At 38.8% G+C, this 24,098-nt stretch overlaps 1 protein-coding gene across 5 annotated transcripts in view; it reads right to left on the bottom strand.

Moving 5' to 3' along the window:
* The window catches only part of myrip (myosin VIIA and Rab interacting protein), a 111,494-nt gene that overhangs the window by 48,624 nt on the left and 38,772 nt on the right, over positions 1–24,098 (bottom strand). For all 5 annotated transcript variants that reach the window (XM_023326521.1, XM_023326524.1, XM_023326522.1 and 2 more), the window contains exon 3: positions 3,170–3,391. In XM_023326521.1, the coding sequence (XP_023182289.1) occupies positions 3,170–3,391 (222 nt within the window). The remainder of the gene's footprint in view (positions 1–3,169; positions 3,392–24,098) is intronic.

Here is a 24,098-nt window from a genome sequence, read left to right as displayed (position 1 = left end):
AGCAGCTTGGCATTGTGAAGCAGGCTGGCCTGTTGCAATGGTGCAAATTTCATGTGGAATCTGTGTCTCTCTGTGTTTTCAGAACAATAATGTAAAATACAACGGACTGTATATAATGTTATTGTTCCTGTTATTCTGCATAAAGTTAACTTTTCTTCCTCTAGTGGCAAAAATAACATACATTTTAATATGAGATTGGCGATTGTGTACGTATGTCGTGTACACATGCTGATTCGTAAGCCCCTCTGTTTTTGCATGTGCTTGTGTAGATGTGTGGCATGCCGTTGGCCTCCGGCAGACGCCCTAATCTCCTCACAGTCATGCTTTAGGAAAAGATTATGAAAATGGTACGAGCAGTTTGTCACTTTAGTTTATTGCTACTTCTGTGCACACAAACACATGCATGCTGTTTATAGACGGGTGGGTACACTGTTCTATAGCCTGAGGACTCTATAAAGCTGTGAGCAGTCCATTTCTGCAGATTAAGCACAGAGGGTTGCTCTAGCTTGAATGCAAATGTGGACACAGTGCAGGTAAAGGAAGTACGCAAAGAGGAATTAACTCATTAAATAAAGCAAACTTTAACAAAAAAAAAAGAGAAGTAAGTCCTTGCTGATATCATTTTTACTCCTGGATAATTGGAATCGGTCATTTCCTCCTTTGCCACTTCTTTTTTTATCCTCTTTCCCTCCCTCTCGCTTCTTCCTTTGACCTTCCTTTTACATTTTCTTTCCTTTTCCCTTTAGGATTTTGCTCACTGTGTTGGGTGAGGAGTCAAGATAAGAAAAGAAAACAGCTCTTCACTTCTAGCTAGAAATGTTTTGACTCCTATGATTAAGCCAGAGAAGAGCGGGTCTTGTGTGTTTGTGTGGACCAAGGCTTCAGGATGCCATTAATCCAAGCAAACTCCAGACTCCTTCTGGTTCTGGAGGGAAATCTCTGTCTAGTGCATGCCTGTGTGCGGCTTTTCAGACACCATCTGCGTCATCGCCGAGCCGTCCCCGGTTTCAATCTTGTTATAATCAAAACATCAAAAAGAATCAATGATGGGTTCCTCTCATAATGTAATTGTTTAGCACTTGATTGATGCACATTGCAGATAATTTCTCTGCTCACAGGCATGTGTGCATCCATCCACGTGCAGGTGGGTGACTGTAGCTTCTGAGCGAGTCAATGTGTGCCATGATTACAAATCTGCTTTTCCCTCGACGGTTCGCAGTGGCGAGCAGCACGGCCGTGCCTCTGCGAGCACTGAAGGACAGCCGGTGCAGGCGAGTGACACCATTTGGCAAGTTATGAATTTTCACATTAAAATTCCAGAGAAAGGCCCGAAAAGATTCCAAACAAGCCAAAAGAAAAAAAATTAAATACAGAGGAGCTCGCGTCCGCATTGTGATTTTTTGAAGTAATTCAGATAAGCCTCGCATTTACTGTAGATATGTTCCTCTCGACATCAACCCACGAACGCAAATTACTTTTTCAATATTGCATTTTCAGCATGATGACTGCGCTCGTTCTCGCTGTAGAGCAGCTACAGTCTATTTAGCATCGGATCGATGGCTTTACTTTGCAATCATTGACTCGAACGCTAACAAACCATAATTTCCAAAAATCCTTTCTAGAGCTCGTTTAGCCTCGATCGACCTACAAATCGCTGTCCCGAAATGACGAGCCTCCAGTCAGAGAGGCCGATTCAGGCTAAAATCAGACGTAAGCCGGTATAATGGACATATAAAAAGAGCCGTGTTTTAATGTGGACAGCAATGTTGTGACACAGGGCCCATCTGCGTCTACGTCCGAACCTATAATGAGAAGATTGCAAAACCCCAAGGCAGAAAGAGAGAAAGAGAGAGCGAGGGTGAAGATGATCAATGCGAAGCCTTGCCACCTTTTTTTTTTTGACAAGATTCCTTTACTTTTCTTTCCTCCCTGGCTTTTGACTTCCTTTTCCCTCCCATGTGTCATATAGCAAAACCAAGGGCAGCTGTTCTAACTCATCACGCTGAGCAGCAGAAATCAATGAAAACCTGAAAGAGATGGAGGACTGAGGGGAGACAGTGAGGCTAAACATTTCATAACTGTGTCGACGCTGTCGTCCCCCAAACCTCAGGCTGCACTGGCATTCACATATCATTGGGAATATCAAAATGCTTTAGATTTCACTCTAAGCATCACTGCAAACTGAGACAATGAGTTTTGTGGATCTGAGACAAAGGAAACTGGTGAAGTCAAATTCCAACTATAATACAAATCTCTTCTAATCCAACTCTCCAATGCATTTTTTTTTTTTTTTAACAAATCAACCAAAAACAAGTGGGCAGCATTCGTTCCTGTACAGACACAGAAAGTTTAATATTCATCCATTGTTGAGTTGGAGCACCAGAACGACTCCCAAGGCTTTTGGATGGTCATGCATGAACAAACAGAATAAACAGATACATACACACACACACACACACACCCACACAGCTCTTTTGAATAAACAACCAGCAGCAGCACATTTCCCTGTCTGTTTTGCTTCTCTGATTGTTTTCCTAGAATTTGTTTGCGCCCCTCTCTCTGGAAAACCTCGATTTTCAAAGATCTTCAACAGAAAGTCGATTTGACGACTGCCAGAAGAAATAAAGCCAAAGAAAATAATTAAATTTTCAATAAATCAATGAAGTTATGTCAAAAGAGATAATACAAAAGAACAACAGAAGATGACATTTAGCTTTGGAGCTGTTAAATTTCATTTAACCCCTCTCCGCCTTTCATCCTTAGGTTTTCTGACAATTCTAGTCCCTTTCCGTTTTGATGACCCTCAACAACCTTGCTTTCTTTTGACCTTTGCATCACAAGGAATATTAAAATGTGAGCTAGATGTCACTTTTTGAAAACAATGAAGTAAACAAAAACCTAAAGACATTGTAAAACCTTAAAAGACTCGTTTACACCAGCCCGCCTTTTCCGCTCATTCACTCACTTTTCCTCTCACATCTGTGTGTCTTTCAGCCTTCTTCCCATCTTAATCAAAACCAACCTTAATAATTCCAGTTTATCTTCCCACTAACAATTTTCCTCCGGCGTCCTCTGGTTGGAACGTCCCAGCTTCCCTCCTATGTGCTATCGCACTTCATTCCTCCAGTCACCGCTGCGTGCGTGTGCGTGTGTGTGAGCAAACACTAACCTGCCCTTTTGGCACGCCGAGCAAAGCCAGGCTCGGTCCCTCTTGCTGTAGGTGCAGCAGGTCTTGCACACGTTGTACTGGCAATCCAGGCACTGGCGCTTGGGGTTGAACAGGAAGGTGAAGGGCACGCAGCAGCGGATGCAGCAGTGCTCGTTGAAACGATGCTGCTTGGAGAGGATGGAGCATCTGCTGCCTTCCTCCGTGAGCTCCTGCTTCATCTCACTGGAGAGAAAGAGAGAGAGAGCGAGAGAGAGAGAAAAAAGGCAGGGAGGGGAGAGAAAGTGAGAGGCTGGTGAGCGTCTGGTTGAGCGGCAGGGAGCGAAAGCGGCACAGTAAGTAGGCAACAAAGAATAATTAGAAAAGCTGCAGCGGATTAAAAATTCAAAGGGGTGCAGGGCATTAAAACAAAGCAGAAGAGAGCAGAATGGGTCATTTCCATCCACTCCTGACTGCGTGCCCGTCTCTCTGTCCCTTACACCGATTCAGTGGAATTAACATGATGGCTGACATTTCAGTTTGGAAAAGACCTGACATGCCTTGCTTTTCCTGCATCAGTCTAAATTACAGCTGAAGAGGGCATGCCACACACATCTGCCTCCTCCAAGACTTTTTGTTATCCATTAATTAAGACACTGTGAAAGTGAACTGGCATAAATAGCAACCTAGTTTGGGAGATAACGCCTAAAGCTAGGACAAAATAAAAAAAATAAAAAATCCCTGCCGGGGAGCCATTCAGGCACAAGCTCAAACAATTAAAGTTTGAAAGAGAAAAAAAAGAGTTGAAGTACCAGTATTAGGAAGCCCTTAGGAAATAAATTAGACTCCTGAAATGCAAGATTTCAGAATGAGAATCCTTCCCTACTATAATAAAGGGATGTAGAAGCCTGAGCTGCAGGCTGTCGCATCAACACTGGAAGACTAAATTCCTCTAAGAAATCAGAGGGAGTTTCAGTTTTACCATAGATATGAAAAAGTTTGATATGTTGTCTGTTTCAAATGTTGATAGGCATTGGTGCATTTCTGTTTCAACAACTCTACAGTTGTAATAATAATTTGCTGCATGGAGTTTGCATGTTCTCTCTGTGCATGCATGGGTTCTCTCCGGGTACTCCGGCTTCCTCCTGAAAGTCAAAACATGACTGCTAGGTTAATTGGTCTCTCCAAGTTATCCTTACGTGTGTGTGTGTGTGTGTGTAGGTGTGTGTGGGGGTGTGTGTGTGTGTGTGTGCGCGCGTGGGCAACATAGAGTCCTATCTGTCTTTGTGTTGCCCTGCGACGGACGGGCAACCTGTCGAGTGTGTGCCCCACCTCTCGTCTACTTATTGCTGGAAACGGATGTATATGGATATGGATGTATCAATATGTCCAGTTTAGAAGATGAAACAAGACAAGATTCTTAGGAACACAAAGAGTCCCAATGACAAACTTCTCATAGACCATCTGTATTTAATTAATCTGTAGTGTAAAACAACATTAGAGATTCAGTGTTTGGCGTTTTTATGCTTGTCTTAATCTGAAGTGGTTCTCTTGACAAGTGCAAAGAAGATTTAATAGATAATAAAATGGGTGTACAACATTTGTTCAGTGTAAATTTTATTTTTTTTTTCCAGGTCTGATCAATCATAGTAATTTAGATTTTTAGCTAAAGATGATTAGATGCAATCAAAACTCGCGAAAGAGCAAGAAAGGCCCCTTCAGTTCAGCTCTGCCAGGAAGCCGATGGCGACTTGATTGTCAAAAGTTCAAGATTACTGAGCTTAATTTAAGTTATATATTTATGTAACAGAATTCCCAGAATGATACCCACACACAACAAAATGTTTGAAAAACAGACATAGATGAATATTCAAACAGAACTAAAAAACAAAACACCAAGTTAACTGAGCTAAAAATCAAAACAATGCTAAGCGCTAAGGAAGTACGTGAAATCAATTAATAAGAACTACAAAGCTTCTCCGAAAGAGGTTACAAACAAAGTTCAATAGATCGACTGACTTTAAAGAAAGTCTTAGCCAGTGAATTAAAAAAATAACCCTAAATCTTCAATAGCAAGAATTATTTGCATTATTTAACTTTTTATTTAAAAAATACATGTGTGTGGATATGATGGCATCCTTTCTGCATGCAAACTTGGAGCATTAGCTTAGAGAAAAGGAAAACAACAGCCTGAAAATATAAGCTGTGAACCAAAGTTTTAACTAGCAGGGCTGCTCTGTAAATCCTCAACTGCTAATATAAATTATCCACAGCCTTAGTGTAGAAATTCTGCTGACTGTGCATTAGAAGCAGTAGCCTCTCCCCTCCCCCCAAAAAAGAGATGTTTTGCTTTAATACTATAAAATCAGTCGTCATTGGCCCAAACAGCAGTGGTGTGAATTGTTCCTGAAAGCGTTCCCAGAGAGGAGGTGGGTGTAACACATTTACCCACACTGTCAGCCACCAGCTATCGTCAGGCTGCGAATGGAGGCAAGGCAAAGATGTTGCTGCTGATAAGGTGTAAAAGAGGAGTTCTGCTCAAATGGCCAGCAAGTAAATAATTTAAGATGCTCCACTGCAGGACGTGCACGGCCAAAGCGCATCCTTCAGGACTTTTGGTGATCCTACACACATGGACACGCTCATTCAGAATACAGAGCGTGAATTTGGAAAGATGGGAAGAAACGTACAATGAGGACAATGCTGCTGAGAAATGATTGCCACAGAGAAAAGATGTGTCCTACTACTGCCGCTGAAAATTAAATGTGTAGCAAGACAGTGTGCTGAATGCAGCATATTGCAAATTTCCTGCGTGTAATGTGTTCCCATTGGGGGTATTTCAATCTCCTTGCAACCCCAAGTCATCAGCGCTGCTTCTCAAGCACACTCTTCGCTGCTCCGCTTATTGCTTTTCATATGCATCATTACACGGCACATATTAACAAGATGAACAAACCAATTCATAAAGGGTGTCATGAGAAAAGGGTCGTATGCGAGCATGCTACATCGGTGCAGACATCACTACTAAAGGCCATTTTCTATTCTAAAGGCCATAAATGTACTTTTTTATTTTTATTTCCAAGCATCCTAGTGTGGTTTAGACAAGATCCAATATTTCTGTACCAAAAAAAAAAAAAAACTAACAAAAAAAAACCGTACAGAGTGTACTCATATCTCAATAAACTGGAGAAAGCAGTTGTCTGGAAATCATTTTGTTAGGTCCTAATAAGGATCAGGAACTGCATTGCCTTTCAGTGTCCCTTAAATGAGTTTAATCAGCAGTGCAGTTACTGTAGATGACGGTTATGTCTCTCTGGCTGTTTAATTACATCATCTAGCAAATGCACACATAAAACCAAAGGCGAAAAGGGTTTTGTAATGCTTGGGATAACTGTGCATTAACATAAAGCTCAAAACATTGCTCTTCCCAGCAATTGCACTGTTGACAGAAACACTTGGGCCATCCAGATGCCAGCAGCCACTTAATTCCAACAAGGTATAGTATTCATTTACCCTTGAACTTGCTCACATTTTGTCACATTATCCACCTGTGTGTGATTTTGGCTCAGTAAATCCAGCTGTTCTCTGAAGGTGTCGGAGGTTTCTTGGAGAAAATTCGAGAACAAACACAATACTAAAAACTCGAAAACATGACAGGAATAAACCTATTTAGAAGTTTTCAACAGAATTTGATTATGACATCTTATTTACTGCTGTTCCATTCATCGCCAACCCAAAAACGGAAAGAATATGTCGCAACTCCAAACTCGTGACAAAGGAAGTGGGCTGCTCGCCCTAAACAGAGAGGTCAGTGAAGGAGAGCATCGTCCAGAGACGCGGTCGAAAAGGCCGTGGTAGCTCTGGAGGAGCTTCATTTCAGCCGTCGTGAGTGGCAAAAAAAAATTTCAGCCTCTTTCATCACCTATTTCGTCATCTTTCATTATGTTGAAGTCTGCCAGATGTTTGGGGAGTTTTCCTGAAAGCTACGGCCGTATGTCACATCCAGTCACAATTTTCCCATGACATTTAAAATGCTAATATTTGAAATTAACAACTTGTTTTTTAATGTCGACAAGATTAACGGCGGCAGCTTGTGACAAATTGGTGAGGGAAACATCTCAGAGGGCACCGAAAGTTTAAAGTTTCCAAACTTTCAAATGAAAAATAAAAGTATTGATTATGCTGATGAGTCACTGCGCGGTAAAAGGTGACGTTGCTGTGAGTTTAGCAGTGAACACAAACTGAATACCGATCCCTTACATTGTGGCTTTAGGAGTCCATGTAAATTTAATGATATGCAAAGTATTTCTGGTCGCCTGTCACTCCCGATGAGAAAAGCTTTTGCTTAAGATCTATGAACTCTTTCCTTCGTCATCCATCCCTTCATCATCTTTCATTCAGATCTTCAGTATTTTTTCCCCCACCCACCTTTTCTCCTCCCTTGTGTTTACTGGTATCTGTTACTACAGTTACTTTACTCCTGTTGCTCCTTTGCCTCTCTGTTCATCTTCCTCTCCCTGACAGATATGCAGACTTAGATATGCAGAGTTGATTTATATCACAACTGGACTTGTAATCTAAATGATGGTGTTTTTCAGCCTTCAATAAATTCAGGTTTTCTACATTATGTCTTCACTCTTAACAGCTGCTGTCTTACTCAGGACTACAGTTACGGATCACAAAGTGGATGCCTAAATGACTAACATCACATTAAGCCTTACTTTAAGACTAAGGGTTAGTCACTTCTGATTAAAAACAGGAAATATAATACAAGTGCACAAATGTCAGATTTTATTTTAGGTGTCTCCTGTTTTTTTGGGGTAACAAGGTTATTAATCAACCAATAAACAGCCTGCATTATTCTGCCTAGTCTAAATTTTTTGTCTCCTGTTCTTTTTTTTGGTTTTTGAAGCTCATCTTGCAACCTGGCAATGATTTAGCAGCACAAAATTCTAATTCTTGTATTATTTTACATTGACTTAAAGACAGGCTATCATGTATTTTCCAGGCATGTAGAGTCATTTTATTGCACAATCAATTAACTATGTTATTTTCAGTTGTTATAAAATTACTGTATAATTCAAACAAAATTTAAAGTCAATTTGACCCCTGGAAATTTGGCCTCTGTCTCTTTAAGAAGCTCCTGCTCTTTCCGAAACTCCACCTTCAGCACATCATCAGAGCCATGCTTCTCGTTATGCCGTTTCTCATTACATCGTTTTTACGAGTGTTGGACTGAGAAGTAGTTTGTTTGATGAGCTCAGCAGACTCACAGTTCCACCCATTGTGTGCTATTTGCTGCTGAAACTAGTCTGAAGGAGTTGAGTTGGAAAGGCGCAGTCTTATTTTTTGACGTATCAGTCTACATTTAAAACATTCTACCATAGTGAGGATCTTAATTTATTTTTGTGTAAACTACCACCTTTCTTGGAACTTTGCAGATTCAGTTATGTCATTGCTACTTGCTGAATGGAGCATTCAATTTTAAGACATTTATCTGGAAAAACAAATCCAGATTAATGCTAAAACACTTTGAAAAAACGTTTGTTCAAATAAAACTTTAATTACGGAGATTTTATTAGTAAATGCCTTGAAACAGTATTGAGCTTCAAAGCATGAGCACATGTTTCATAAGCTCGTACTCCATGGAGCCGAGCTCTACAACTTTTTTTTAGTCTACAGATGAATACTAGAGTTATATTAAAAAAAGAGGATCTACATGAGGAAAACTGTTGGTGAAAAAAAGGAAAACAATGATAGCTTCAACATTTTACCTTACTTTTAGTGTTGCTGAAGACAGCACTGTGGCAAGAACGGATATCTTTAAGCTGCCCACTACAAGCCCATAAAACCGCCATCGACTGCTGGCAAGTTCACCAGTAAGTGATGCAGCTCTGGTCAGTGGGATGTTACAATGCATTTTGCTGATTTAGGTGCAGTATTGAGTTTAGGTGTGTATATGTTTATTTATTTATTGATCTGTTCATCTTCAAGTGTACACTATCTGAATGGACCTGGTGACTGAGAATTGACCGCAGGCTTGCCAGGTGCTTAATTTGCTATTAATTGGAAACGTGCAATTGTGAGTGTGTAATAGCGCATGAGTTTCTATTTGGGACAAAAAAAAAGAAGTAAAAAAGAAAGAAGAAATCAACTCTTCTTAGTGTGTGCTTTCGTGCTTAGGTGAAGTAGCTCATAAATCGACACTGTCTAATGTCTCAGTACTAGGAAAAAACACAAGAAGGAACATTGTAATGTCAATATAAGCGATTCTGGCTACAGTTATCAAAGCAATTTGATCTGAACTAACTGGAGCCAAACAGAGTATGATCAGAGCCTTTCTAAGGATAAACACAGTCAAATAGAAAGAATCTCTTGCTCAGTAAATCCTTGGAGTTCTGACAGTGACGGTCTACTTTATATGGTTTTAAATATCAACATATACATATGTGTGTGGTCGAATATATATTATCCACATATTTACTTCATGCTGTCTTGATTTTGTGTGTTTTCAGGCTTATAATCACTCAGAGTGATAGCTGTTTCATTTCAGTTTTTGTTTGTTTGGCAGCAAGGTGGGAACGTTGGCAAAAGAAAACAGCAACAAAAAAGATACATATTCCGTTATTTCTGCAATCAATAATCTGTTTCTGCTGAATGCAAAAAAAAAACAAAAAAACTTTTGGCTAAAGACAACAATTAGATTTTGAGGTAGGATTATACTGTTCATCCAAAAAAAAAAAAAAAACTTTAATAGTGTCTTAAAACCTTGTGGAGCAATGCTGGACGGCTCCAAACTTTCTTGTTACTTCTTAAAGATGTTTTACTTTAAAGATGCTCGTACTCCAGGGAGCCAAACAAAATATTCAAAATTTTGTTTGAATATTTTGTCTACAGTTGCGGTTAGGGGAAAAAACATACAAGCACTGTTGTGCTATGTTGCTATGCTACGCTGTAGAATGCTGCAGGACAAATAAAATTAATATAATGCTACGTTCCATTGTCCTGTTCCATGCTACCTATATATAACTTTAAAGAATATGATATTCTGTTCTACTAAACTGGACTATTTGTTTTATTTTAATACTGATTAGTGCATTAATAATAAAATACATTATAAGCCATTATATTATTCCCTCTGGTTGCCAATGTTCCTTCATTAGATCGTTGACTTATTCAGTCAGAGAGCTGCCATTTAATTTGCCCAGTCACACCTGTCAAGCTTGCTCGTGTTTTTATATTTTCCCCAGTTTTAATATGTCAACTTTGAGTTATATATTCCACCTACAAACAGGTGCTGTGTTGAGGAGATAATCTGAGTTGTTCAACTGTCCATTGACATAATATTCAATGTGATTGGTTTATTTCCCATCGCATTTTATCCTTGCAAATTAATGCAATTTTTCCAGGACAATCGTTTCTGAAAATAGAGCTCTGCTGCTTTTCAACACGGAAAGAAATATATCTAAATTATGCAGCTTGCGCTAACAATCCTGTTCATCTCTCTATAGCAACCTTGGTGAGGTTCATTTGTCTGCTGCATGAATAAAGAAAGCCCACATAGAGCTAACCTTCTTTTCCTCCCTGCTGGATCCGCCTCCCTCTTGTCTGCTCTGTGTAATGAATGAAATGCAGACGTGTGATTTTTTTCCCTCCTTCTTTGAGACCACCCGTGTGTCATCATCTAAACCTCTTCAAAGAAGCTCAAGGTGACCACAGCAGGAAATAAAGGGAGCTCTGGGTGTTCCTCTAGCTTAAATGCTGTCTCACTTTCTCACTTAAAATGAACTGAGACGGTTCGGAAGGCCGCAAACCCACAATTATGCACTGCTGCCAAATTCTACCATTACTGCAGGTGCATAAATCCAGAAACCCTTGATTCTAAATGTCAGAACAGGAGCAGTGCTCTTTCTGAGTGAGTCAGCCTACTGCTAATACTGATACCATTATGTGAATGTATTCCTTCGTCTCTGCTTTCCATGTTTGGGATCCCAAACATCTGTGGGCTCATACAGAATAACACGTGTCGGGGTGCCCTGCAGCTCAGAGATACGAGTCATGAATAGACCGCTTCTGAAAACGTGGCTCGGCTTTTTATACACGTCAGTTCGTTTCTCCATTGTGCCAGATTCTCACAGTCTCTCTGAGCATTAAGACCTGCCTTATTTCTTCACATACATCACTTTAGCCCTGAAGAGCCACAAAAGACATTTGAAAACAAGATAAAATGAAGGATGATTATTATTATCCCACGAATGCACGTCACCAAAATCTGCATAAAGACGCTTAATGTTCTGAAGATGGTTTGCAGAAGGTTCAAGTCCAGACTCAAAATCATCGCAATGCACCTGATCTGAGAACAGTATAGGGGCACAAATCTATACTTTCTAGTATTTTTGATTCAACTCCAATTTTTAGGGACACAAATTCAATTCAGAAACGATTTTGATTCAGAAACTATTCCTAATCCAGAAACCAATTTTTGTATTCAAATGGTCTGACGAGAAAAATACAGCGTAAACAAATTCATTTAAAACAATGGTGCAATGTTCCACATTTCATCAAATTCCATCAACTTATATTTAAAAAAAATAGGGTTAGTGCACAATATTCTGTAACTTAAATAGTCTCTTTATTTAAGAGCCTATTAAACTAACTAAACTTAGTTTAGTTTAGCTGAATGGTATTTTCTTGAGTAAAAAAATACCAAAGAATCAAAAATATAATTTAACACAAATTAAGCAGATAAGACATAAAGTGTACTTGCAAGTAGGATTGGCAAAAAAAATAATAATAATTTTGAGCATCTTGAATTGATTCAAATTCCCAACACTGGGAATTGAGGTTCCTTATAGATTTTTTTCTTTTTCTGCACATTTAGTTCTGTCAGCTAATAACAGTATTATTATATACTCAGTTGATCAGAATTGGCTGCTATCCTCAGTTTAAGTGAATGCTTGTACTAAGAGAGCTAATATTGACATGGCTAAATCTTTTTTTAATGTTGACTTTATCTGTAGCTTAGCAGCAAAGTCAGAGCAATTACTGAAGACTGCGTACAGAGGAATCAATTATACATGGCTTCTTGGCAGATTATCAATCTACCAGTGGTTTTTATAAAAATAATGCTGGATTTAAATCATCTTCTTTGAATTATGGACTCCTCTTTCTTACTCCCATATATGATTTTCTTCAGCTAGAGTTCTGTGCCGGATCTGTCTTCATGGTAACTTCATAAATTTTACATTTTAACACTCCTGGTGGAAGGCTATAGAAGAATCTACCTTCATACTTCAACTATGGCCTACTTCCTGCAGAGTTCCATACATCAGAGCTGCCCTGGGCTCTTTATCGCTCCTTTTCCCTTCCTCTCTTATTTTGGCCCTCCTGCTGAAACCAGTGGCTGCGGGGACGAGACTCTCCTTCTTATCCAACAGGGCGGTAATGAGCCCTCGGTTTAAGAAACAATTCAAGTCAAATGTGCGCTCTGCTGATAACGTATCCAGTCAGAGTGCACTGGCTGTTCGCTAACTGGTGTATGTGAGAAAATGAGAAAGATAAACAGTGAGAGACTGCACTTTATTTTTCCTCCACTTGAGACAGAAAAAGAGACTCAGCGTGCGGCAGAAATAAATTGGGAGGAAGACGGGTTTCAAATTTTTGCCCTTATTATAATTTCGCACTGCAGTTATTTATTACTGAAGTTCAAATGGAACGAAAGCAAAGGCAGATTGACTGACAACAGACAGAAGAGTGAAACTGAAACCCCTAAAGGTTTTCTTTTAGATACAGTCTCAATGAATAAATGGTAGAGTTTAATTTTCAGTCATCCACCACACTGATTCATACAAAACCTCTAACTATGGCTCTAATTCTACATTTGGATGCATTCATAATATGAACGATGTCACATGCCACATTCAGTCACTACTGTCATCCAGAAGAGGATGTCAAACTGGAATATTGTTGATATTTGTTAAGTGACAGAACTGAAAATTAGTAGGTTAAGCAACAATCCCAAAAGGAAATCTTGCAACCTTAAGAACACCCCTGTATTACTAAACCCTTACAAACCATAGAGGAAAGTACAGACTCTTTTTTTTTCAATCTTATTTTCAGAAAGGAATCAAACCGTGAATGTTAAGAAAATTACGGCGCCTCAGGTAACAAAGGCATCTAAAATCTGTACCTAAATGTAGGCTGACTGATCTGGTTACAGCACATATGTAAACAGATTTGCTGTTAGGCAGCCAGAAGAATGATGAAAATAGTGTTGTTAGTGGATCAACAATGCATGTTGCCTCATCTGCAAAATACAGATTCAGAAAAAAAAAAAAAAAAAAAAATATATATATATATATATATATATATATATATATATATATATATATATATATATATATATATATATATATATATATAAATTCTTTTTTAAAGAATCCTCTAATGTTAGCATACTTCCAGCTTCCATCTGCCACACAGAGCACAGTTTGATGATGGCCTGGTCCTTAGCTTTGCTGGCGAGATTCCAGGTGTGAGAGGATGTCACAGCTGCATGCGAAGACGAAGTCTCAGACAGCGGCCAGGGGACCCCGTGGCTATTTAGGTTGCAGCGGAAGACCCAGAGCTGGAGATAAGCATCGCTCACTGAATTCCCGTTTAATGGGAGGAGAACAAGGTGAGGGGCGGAAATGAGGAGTAAAAAATGGAAGAAGACAAATGGAGGGAAACTTTGGGGTTGAATTGAGAGAAGAGACACACCTTATTTATAGGATGTGACGGCTCTATTACAGGCGATGCAACTCTGGCATTATGACCAACAATACGGCACCAAGGCTCAGAATCCCTCTTCAATTTAGAGGCAGCCTGACCGGCAGCTATGACCAGCTGTGCCTTAGAGACTCTGGGCTGTTGATTTTCTCATGCTGTGAGGACATAAACCCATTCACACAATTCATTTTCGAGAAATAGTTTGGAGGAAGAAATAAAAAAATGAGAGTGCGCATGAAGCTAAAGTTGAAACAGCCAACAATTTTGACTCTTCTCATAGTGATGCTCACATTAAATGAAAGTATTACGTTTGAACCCCAGGAGTGGTGAGCTCAGGAGAAGGACCCATATTGACTCAAACAGGTACAAAGCTGCATGACTGATGGGTTTGAGACACCCACAGACATGCCTCACTCCAGGTCCAGGGAGAGCAGCCTTTTGTGAGAGGTAATTTGAGGAAAGAGAAGGAAGAATGCAGTATTGATCGAAGAGGAAGAAGCTATCGATAGTAGCCTCAGAAAAAAAACAAGGGTATTTGCAACTGCACAGAGCTTTTGGTTGGAGCGTCACAGCAGCCTCTAATGACTAAGTGTGAGGAGGCAGCAGCACATGCATCTTACAGGAGCGCTAAAGTTCCTCAGTAAATCTGGTGGTTACATAATGTCAAATGAGTGATTTATAAAGGACACGAAAAAATGACTGCATTGCTTATGCAGCAAAGAAATAAAAACAGAATGTTACCAACTGAGTGTGATGCCTGAATGCCTTCAGTTTAAGTAAAGACACCCAACAAGTTTTATGCAAAACTGACTGTAGTCTGTCAGACATGCATATTGCCTTTGTGATAAAACAGAGTAGACGGCAAATCAATACAGTCAGTGTAAACGTGGAAAAAGCTGGATAAAAAGAGCAATCTGAAAACGGCACTGATGCATTTTTTTATTTGATCTTCTAAGGCAAGAATAATTAAAATCAATACCTGGATATTTCTGAGTCAAATTTCTACCAAGAACTGCAACACAAAGACACAGAGCCTCCATAATGCGTAAAAGATCCACTTTACAGTGTTAAAATGCATTACCAAATAAAATAAACACAATGAAAGTGTGTACTGACAAAAATGGGAGGAAAAGCAAAAAAATCTGTTGCTGTTATCATAAAAAATGATAAGCCTAATTAAAAGTGCCACACTATTTTGATTCTGCAGCATTAAAATTGCATTTCAATAACTGCAATTTCTCGACAGTTGGTCTGATTTCTAATTACAAGGCCTTAGCAATTTTCGTATAATAGCTGCTGTGAAAATGATCTTTTTTTTCAGGGCTTAGATGTGTTTGTTTGATAACTTCAAATAGAAGATAAGTCTGTTCCTAAACAACCACCGTTCCAGCTTAACTGTAACGGTTCTGTTATTACCACGCAAGATTAAAGTGCTAATTCGCACGCAAGTACCTTAAGACGTTCACGTTTCCTTTAAGCTCTATAATATTAACTCAGTTATACATCTGCACAACTGGAGAAACCCAAAGCCCAGGCAGTGAATCAAGCTAATACCTGCATCCCAATGCTCAGATGTCAAGAACTCAGTGGTTACCAGAAGAAACAATGCAACCCATTTCCAGACTTTGCCAGATTAGTCAGAAAAGAGGAAGAAATAACCTTAAAGGTATTTGTATTCAATCCCCTTTTACTCAAACACCCCTAGATAAAATTCTGTGTAACCAATTGCCGTCAGAAGTCTCGTTGGGGTCTGCCATAGCAATATATTATTCTTCACCTCAAAATAACTGCAGCTTCCTTCCAAGGGTAATGCGGCTCGTACCGCTGCGTGCCCCCTCACAATTTATATCAAAACATGCGGCTCGATCCTGTGAGGGGTGCTATTACTTTTGTCGGCATTTCGAGTAATTAGCGAAAAATGAGCCAAATTCAAATCAAAACAAATTCTAAATGACACTGTTTTCATTTAGACTAAACAGAGATAGACTTTTGTCTGCCCCTCTGCGTCTCACTCACCCATGACAGTTTCCAGAGTGTAAATAACCCTTGAGCATGCATTAAATATATTTTTCAGTAAGCTCACATTTCTGTATTAAAGGTTTTTTTAAAAATTGGTCTGACAAAATTCTGTTCTTAACTGTCTTGTTTTTATTAGCTGTAAGATGATCTTACATGTTAGCTAAGCTTAGCATTGATGCTAATTTTTAGCATCAGACCGCTGGGTTCCAACCAACGGGCACACTTTGGCAGGCCCAGTTCAAATTTCTTCAGAAATTTTCCAGTTCATTGTTTAACTTACTCAGCAGGTTGTTGCTAGGTAACCAAAGAGTGAGTGAGCAAGTTGATGCCACCAACTGTGATTGAGAGATTGAGAAGATAGAGCCGTTCTTCATCCCCCAGAATGCAGCGCAATTCTAGATTGGAGTTCAGTGAAATTATTTAATAATCTATTGGACGTATTTTCTATTGATATTGATCAATAGAAAATATTGATCAAAACTGCAACATATATTGTTTTAGATTTATTTCCCTGTACTAGTTTCAATCAAATGTTATTCATGTGTTATAATAGCCCAGTCAAAGTCCAGGCTATAACACCAGGCCATGACACATGATAAAATGTGGAAAGACATGAAGAAGTATGAATACTTTACAAGCCACCGCAGTTAGGATCAAGAAGCCTCGACACCAAACACACCCCACACCTGTATGCCATTTGTAAAGAAAAAAAAAATTCTTAAATGTGTGTTGTTTCTCTGGCTATAAAGCAATAAAATACACACTCTGTTTTAATTTTTTGTGCGTGTGTTTGTTTAACGACAGCGGTTTTCAGGGAGCCTGTGCTAATTGGAAGCCTCATCAATGGAGACCTCTCGAGTAATCAGACTCAAGACAAAATGTAAATATTGTGATTCGTTCTTCATGTGGAGCCAAATGCAAAACGATTTCAATTCAGGCTGCAGGGATTTAGATACAGAAGAGGTGTGAGAAAAGAAAAAGCTTGTGAAAGGTAAAAACTTTATGAAAAAGTAAATCCCCTTTATCCTCGCTTTCAGCTCCTTTCGGGTTTATTGAAGTCGCCGAGTTAGGGGTAAGGAGAGGACAGGGACAGAATGAGAGAAAAAGGATTTATCACAGCTGGCCAGATGTAGCTCAGGTTGAATGACAGGGACTATACAGGAAAATCCTTCAGAAACTTCAGCAAAGAACGCCAGAAGGTCAGCCAACAAAAACTTTACATCCTCACACAGAAATACGGGCATTCTTTCATCTTGGCACACAAATCCCACTGATAACCAATTTCTGCTGTTAAATTGTGATAGAAGCAGTAATCGTATCCATCCGTTGCATGTTTTTGAAAACAGCAAAAGCTTTTAACTGGACATGTACAGTCTGAATAAATACCACCACAAATGAAACAAAACTAGATCAATCTGTGCAGCAAAAGATTATACAATGCAATTATACTAATTTGCATTGCTCTCCCCCTCATTATAAAAGCTAGCAGCTCTCATGCGTCTCGGTCCAGAAGAATCCCTCTGCTCTTGCATAATGTTCCATATGTTTGAGCTTGAACTTGCCTGAAGCCCTGGGGATGTTCTGTCCTTGGGTCGTGTCATCTCTTCAATAACTCAACTTAATGAAGTAACAAACACGGTGACAGCGATGACAAGGCCTGACATCGACCTGAAGCTCCATCCCGTCTGCCTTGTTGGTACCCTGACTTTGGCACAAAGGTCAAAGTCAGGGTACCTTATTATGGAGCAGAGAGACAGCTCTGTGACAAAAGCCCTGTATGAACCTTATGTCATTTTATTGTGACATATAAGTTGCCACATGCTGTGCCTTACAAAGCTTTCATATCTCTTCTACTATTTTTTACACTTTTTTTGTTACAACAATAAATATGACTGTGGTTAATCTAGTTGAGGTAGAACGACTATAATACATAACATGTTTTCTGTATACATTTTATGGAGAAAAGAGTGCATATTTTTTGCACATATCAAAATCAGAAAAGTGTGCAACTTATTTAACTCCAGTTGAATTCATCATCTAAGAAAGAGTATAATCCAGCTGCAAACCTCCCGAAGCTAAACTGACAGGCTGAGCAAGAAGAGCATTTACAGAAAACAGTCAATGATGCTGTGGTAACTCTGGAGGAGCTGCAGAGATCGGTAGCTCTGATGTAATAATGTCCTGACATGACTCCCTGAATGTGGCATTTATGGAATGATAGGCATGAACTCTGTTGCTGAAAGAAAGTTATAAGAAGTCTGGTTTGCAGCTTGCCTCAAGCCATGATGGGGACACAGAAAACTTGTGGAAGAAGAGACTGATAATGGCCTAAAGTGATAAACTCTAGTGGTGGCAGCCTCATGCTGTGGGAATGCTTGTCTTCATCTGGTTAGAGTTGAAGGTGGACAGAGTTTAAAATCAGAAATCCTCTGAGAGGCTACAAACGTATAGAGGCTGGATCAGAGGTTCATCTTCCAGCAAAACAAGGACCATAAAAGAGTCAGAGAAGCTGAAATGCATGGAACACTCCCAATTATTTTCTCCATTAAATAAAAAAAATTCCCTTGCACTTCACATTACACTCTGTTTTGTGTTAGTCTGTCACTAAAATGCACTGAAAGTTGTGGTTTTAATACAAAACAATTAGACAGCTTCGAGGTTTACGTCTTCTTTTTCAAAACATTGTAATGAAGGATCGCCATTTCCCTCACTGAAGTTTGTTTAGCAATCATTATTTCTCCAGAAGTACTCCTCTCGATGGCACTATAGTTCCTTCTTAAACACTACTAAAATCCCACCATAATCCCTTTCTCTCCACTCCCACTCGTTCAGTGAAGATACGACATTGGCAGATCAGAGACTTGGCAGACACCCTGCATGCAAGGGCATGCTGTGTGTTTACTCCACCATGAGCAAGTGTCAACCTTGCAACCCCAACTTTCAGCTGAACAGACAGCCTTGATGGCAGCCATTTATCTCCCCAACTGATCACGGTCGGCTGTCTATGACTGCCAAAGAATCCCAGTGCCTCCAAAAAAGGAAGGAAAAAAGAAAAAGAAAACTGGCGGCCGATGACAAACCGTAACCAGCATGTTTTAGAAAGCCATCATATTTAAAAAAGAATGTAGCACAGGGTGTGTGAGAGCTCTAAAAGGCTAAATGTGGTATTACTTTGGTGAAAATTAAAAGCTGTATTTTAAAATCATCGCAGTGATCTGCAGTCTCTCACTGTTCCTCTATATCACAAACCTTATTTTTAAGATAGGCACTTTATTAAGAAAAACTTATATGTAGCATTAACAATTAATGGCACAACATCCAAAGACAAATAAAGTAGTATTCTCATATATTATGTACATGTGGAACAAACACACACCAACATTAATATAGAGACACGTAATTTCTTAATGATCAACTGTAAAATGACACAACACATAAAACAGGAACATTTGTAAACTGTAAAAAAAAAAATGCAGATTAATTTATGTGGCTGAATGAAAGAAAAAAACTGTTCAAGAGGTTCCTGCATCACTGTGGTCCAGAAATAAACCAAACATGTAGCTATTTTATACATCAGCAGATTGTCAGACAGATGGGTCATAATAAGCCTAAGTGTCTGGATAGAATCCAATTGGACTTCTGTTCCACTTTCTTCCTGTTGAGCCTGTATAGTAAGAGCATTGGTTTTTGATTGAGTGCAGAGTGAGGCGTAACGTCACTGGGGTTAAATCATCGCTGACAATCAGCCTGTGCCTGGTTAGGCAAGCTTCACACAATAAATCTCCACGGCGGTGTTCTTCACTTTGCTTTAATAGACCCAAGCCAAGGTTTCAACCACACTGACCTTATATTTACACATTAATAACCTTTCTGTGTAATATGTAAGACGCAAAAGTTATGCTAACAATTTCAATACAACTTCATTGATATGAATTACACCACAAGGGCATTCTATTGCTCACCTGTTTCTGGAAAAAAACTACAATAAAGTATCACTTTTAGTGAGAAATAATCTGAGCTGCTTTACATGCAATTGTAAATGAAAAATCAGAAAACATGTAAAGTAACAACAGACAAAAACACACAAATAGAAAAATGACGGTACAAACGCTTTGGCTGTGATTAAAGAAGACTAAGGAAACTTGATAATATTGCTTCGGGTTTGTTTGACCTATATTCTGAAAAAAATTTCAAAAGATTTTTGTCCAAAAAGTATCACGAATCTTCAATGGATAAACAAATAAATTTCACATTAAGATGAATTTAAAAGGATTCATATTACACTTGATTGCCTTTTATTGTGTCATGCATACAGCTTGATGCTGACACCGTATTGCGTGAGGATGATGTTAAATGTTTCTGCCACACACCACTTTGCATGTAGGCCAAACATTTTGATTTTTATCTGACCAGAACACATTCTTCCTTCTGTCTGGCTTATTCATACATGGCAAATTGAACAATAAAGAGGGGATTTCTGGAATGCATAATGGTTGTGGCATCACCTCAGCTGTATATCTATGCAGCTCCTCCAGAGTTAAATCATTTTTTGAAAGTAGGTCTGATTGTTTTTACTGTTTTCCTCCCAGGGCTCTAAAATATACACACTCACTGACACTGAACCCCCCACCCCCTCACCCCTACAAACACACACACACACACACACACACACGCAAGCAAACACACTAAACAGACCACACACCTACATGACAAATTGTTCCCTGGACTGTCATGTAGAGGTTAATGAGGATCAACCTGTCTTGGTTCAAACAGAACCGAGTGAAAGTGAATTATGAACCCTCAGAGAAGAAAAAGTTCAAAATTAATACAGATTATGTTTATAGATCCGGCCCTGATTTATCTAAACAGTAATCACTTTGAAAATGGAGGTTCACAGAAGCACGTCAACAGATTACTCAAGCTCTTAACAGGTAAATCAATAAGGCCATCAAATATGTTTATAATTTGATCTCTTACTAAATTTTCATGGCTTACATGTATTTGATGTGTACGGCTAATCTAGTTTTATTGATTTATTTACTGACAGGGAATGATGTCACACTCAGGTTTACAATTTTTCTTACATGTATGAGAAAAACTTTTAACTTTCAAATGTATTTTTGGTGCTGAAAGAAACAGCTTCCTGTTGCATGTAGTGTGCAACAGCAACCACTACCACTGCAATACAGATCATGAAGTATACTTTATCCAAAAGCACTGAGTCGTCGCTTTTACATTTTGACTTTGAGGTAAGTTCCTTTGAAGTCTCACTTTGAACTTTGACTGCTTTTGTCCTCATTGATTCAGAACCTAAAGTGATGAACACAACTCTGACCTGGGGGATATTTAGACAGAAAAAGGCTCCTAACCCAAAGGATGAAGCAGGGCTGTGCCTAACTGAGGAGATAATATGAAAATGAGCATGTTACATTCAAAACCCCATATCTAAGTTTGAGACTCTTACAGACTGTTGGGATGGCCAAAATATTAGGTCACGCAAATATCGACGGAGCATCTGTCATTTTTAAATCATTTGGAATGCAGCATTTTATGCACTGGGAATGAAAACTAAATTGGCACAGAGCGGCAAACAAGATGTGAACAGATTGTAGGAACTATAAAAATACTGTGACTGACTAACAGCCACTAAAGACAAGTTCTGCTTCATATCTGTCCTCAAATAAATGACAACTTTACAGATTTTAACAAAATATATTAGTTTATGTTGGATTTAATATTTGAATTACTTTGGTTTAGCTTTTTTCTAATTGTGAAAAAACAAAAATAAGCATTTTAAGTGTGTTTTGTTTAGGCATTTGTTTCACCTTAGAAGGAGGCAACCATAAAAATTGTGATACTTAAACCGAAGCACTATCGATCAAGACTACTTTAAAATATTTGAAGACAGCTGACTCCTTGCATTCATCAAACTTTTCTCCAGAAAATGCTGCAATACTTGAGTATTCAGTCAGTGCATGTTCAAGTTGAGTCTGTTCAAAATACATTACAAACAACAGACTATTGATGTAATTTTTACCAAGGTAGCAGCATTCTGAATCTTTAAATTCCAAACATGCCCTTGGTTATCACAGTAGTGTGTGCTACAGATTTCAACAACGGGTTAAAAAAATAAAAATAAAAAAAATAATAAACTTCTCAGGGAGTTTTAGGGGTGATGTTTTGACAGGCGATGAGAGGACAACATTGTAGCCTTGCAGGGGGAACAGCGTATGAGAAGAGCTGTGGTACAAATGAAAGGCAACAGATTGGTGGTGAAGGAGAGAAGAAAGTGATGGTAATTGTGGAAAACAGAGGAGAAAGAGCAGATTGCAATAAACAAACTGCAATTTTCAAAGAGCACAGCAGAAAAAGGATTGTGATTTTGAAAGCGCGTATTTGTGTGTTAGCTTGTGCATGTGCTCTGAGACGACAACGCACACGGATGAGTCATAGTTGGACTCCTGCTGATTGCTACCATTCAGAAAGTCAGTCTAACGCGCAGCCTCATCTTATAAGAGGAAGCAGTGCTCTTGTGCAGATATCAACCTACACGCACGTCTCTTCCGATGGAAAATCTGATATGTTGTGGGGACAAAAAAAGAAAAAAAAAGCATAAATCTATGCATGCCTGTGTTTGTGTATCAGGAGACTTGTCCACAGACAGCTGGAATGACATGCAGAGATGAGCATCAAAGCAATACAGATTAAATCCTTATCTGGACATTAATCCCTATTTTAACACAAGCTTAGCCGGTGCAGAATGATACCTGACTGTCTGTTTTACATTTTTTTTCTGGCAACAGCAAAACATTTCCAAAAGCAATTTCTCAGAAAATCTGCAAAAACACATCCTATAATGGGAAGTTAATAAATCGTTTCTTGAGGTGATCAAAGTTATAAATTTGCTGCACGTGATGGAGGGCAGAGACTGCTCATTTGGACCGGTAACGCAGTGGCGGGTGAAAGCAGTTTATCATTTCAGCGGGGTGATGCACTCGTACGTGTCAGTCATGCTGATGAATCTTAATCCTAAATCTCCTGGCAAATGAAAACGAAGCCAGTCTGATTAGTAGGTGTGGCTGCTGCTATGGCAACAGGGAATGACTGACAAGGACGTGTAGGCCTGAGTCAGAGAGGAAAGTGGGCTGGGGTGAATTAAGGTTCACACTCAAAAGATTTACATGGACTTTGAGGTTATTTTTCATGCTTTCGATTAACTTTCCAATTTGCTTTTTCAGTATATGATTTCTATTTGGTTTTTATCTTCCTCCCCACAAACACACACACACACACACACACGTGCACACACACCCCTTCTGTAAACTACAGCAGGTGGTGTAATTCTCTGCTGCACTGATTCTGTTGTAATAACATTTGGGTCTTGTACAGCTTTGATTAGCACACGGTAATCAGTCTGAAAAACCTTCAGAAACATCTCTAACACTCAGGCTTTTGGAACCAAATTATTGCTTCTTTCCATACAAAACAACACAAACCAATGTTACAGGATAAATATTTGAACTACTTCTTGTCTGTGTTGTATTTGACAAACACTAATGTGAGTCAATTTAAGGCTGAGTTCAAACTAGGTAGCTGTTTTTTTGTTTTTGTTTTTTCAGAAGATGCTTCCACTTGTTTATTCTGTGAGCAGTGTTGGAACTAAGAAAGAAAAAAATCATAATTAATGAGAAAAAAAATCATAGAGACACTAAAATATTACATCTTCTGTAGTACTGCTGCTGCAAATGTACAAGACAGAGATACTGTAGATTTTGTGGATGGTGCAGCTGTACCATCTGCTTTTAGTCATGTTTTTGCTTTGAAAGATGTCATTGAGTATAGTTTATCAGTCACATTAAATTCTTATTCGAAAGCTGTTCGATTTTTTTTTTTTTTTACAATGGTTGACTTTTCCAACTCAAACCCTTCTATGGCAAGAATGCTGTTTTGTGTCCAACATTTCTGTATGTGAAAAATAATATTGTTTGCAATTCATCAAGTAACCGGATAAATAAACTGGCACATTCTATAGATGTTTAATTTAATCACTTAAGCTTAGTTTATAGTGTGTTAGAAATACATAAGAAATGCTAAAAAATAAATAGTTCCATTAATGTTTGGAAAAAGAAAATTTAGATTTTATTTTCCTCTATAGTGCAATAGC

Source organism: Xiphophorus maculatus, chromosome 21 (genome assembly GCF_002775205.1).
Source record: "Xiphophorus maculatus strain JP 163 A chromosome 21, X_maculatus-5.0-male, whole genome shotgun sequence".
Taxonomy (NCBI): Eukaryota; Metazoa; Chordata; class Actinopteri; order Cyprinodontiformes; family Poeciliidae; genus Xiphophorus; species Xiphophorus maculatus.
The sequence above is the reverse complement of the archived record's forward strand: the minus strand, read 5'-3'. Positions and strand labels throughout refer to the sequence as shown.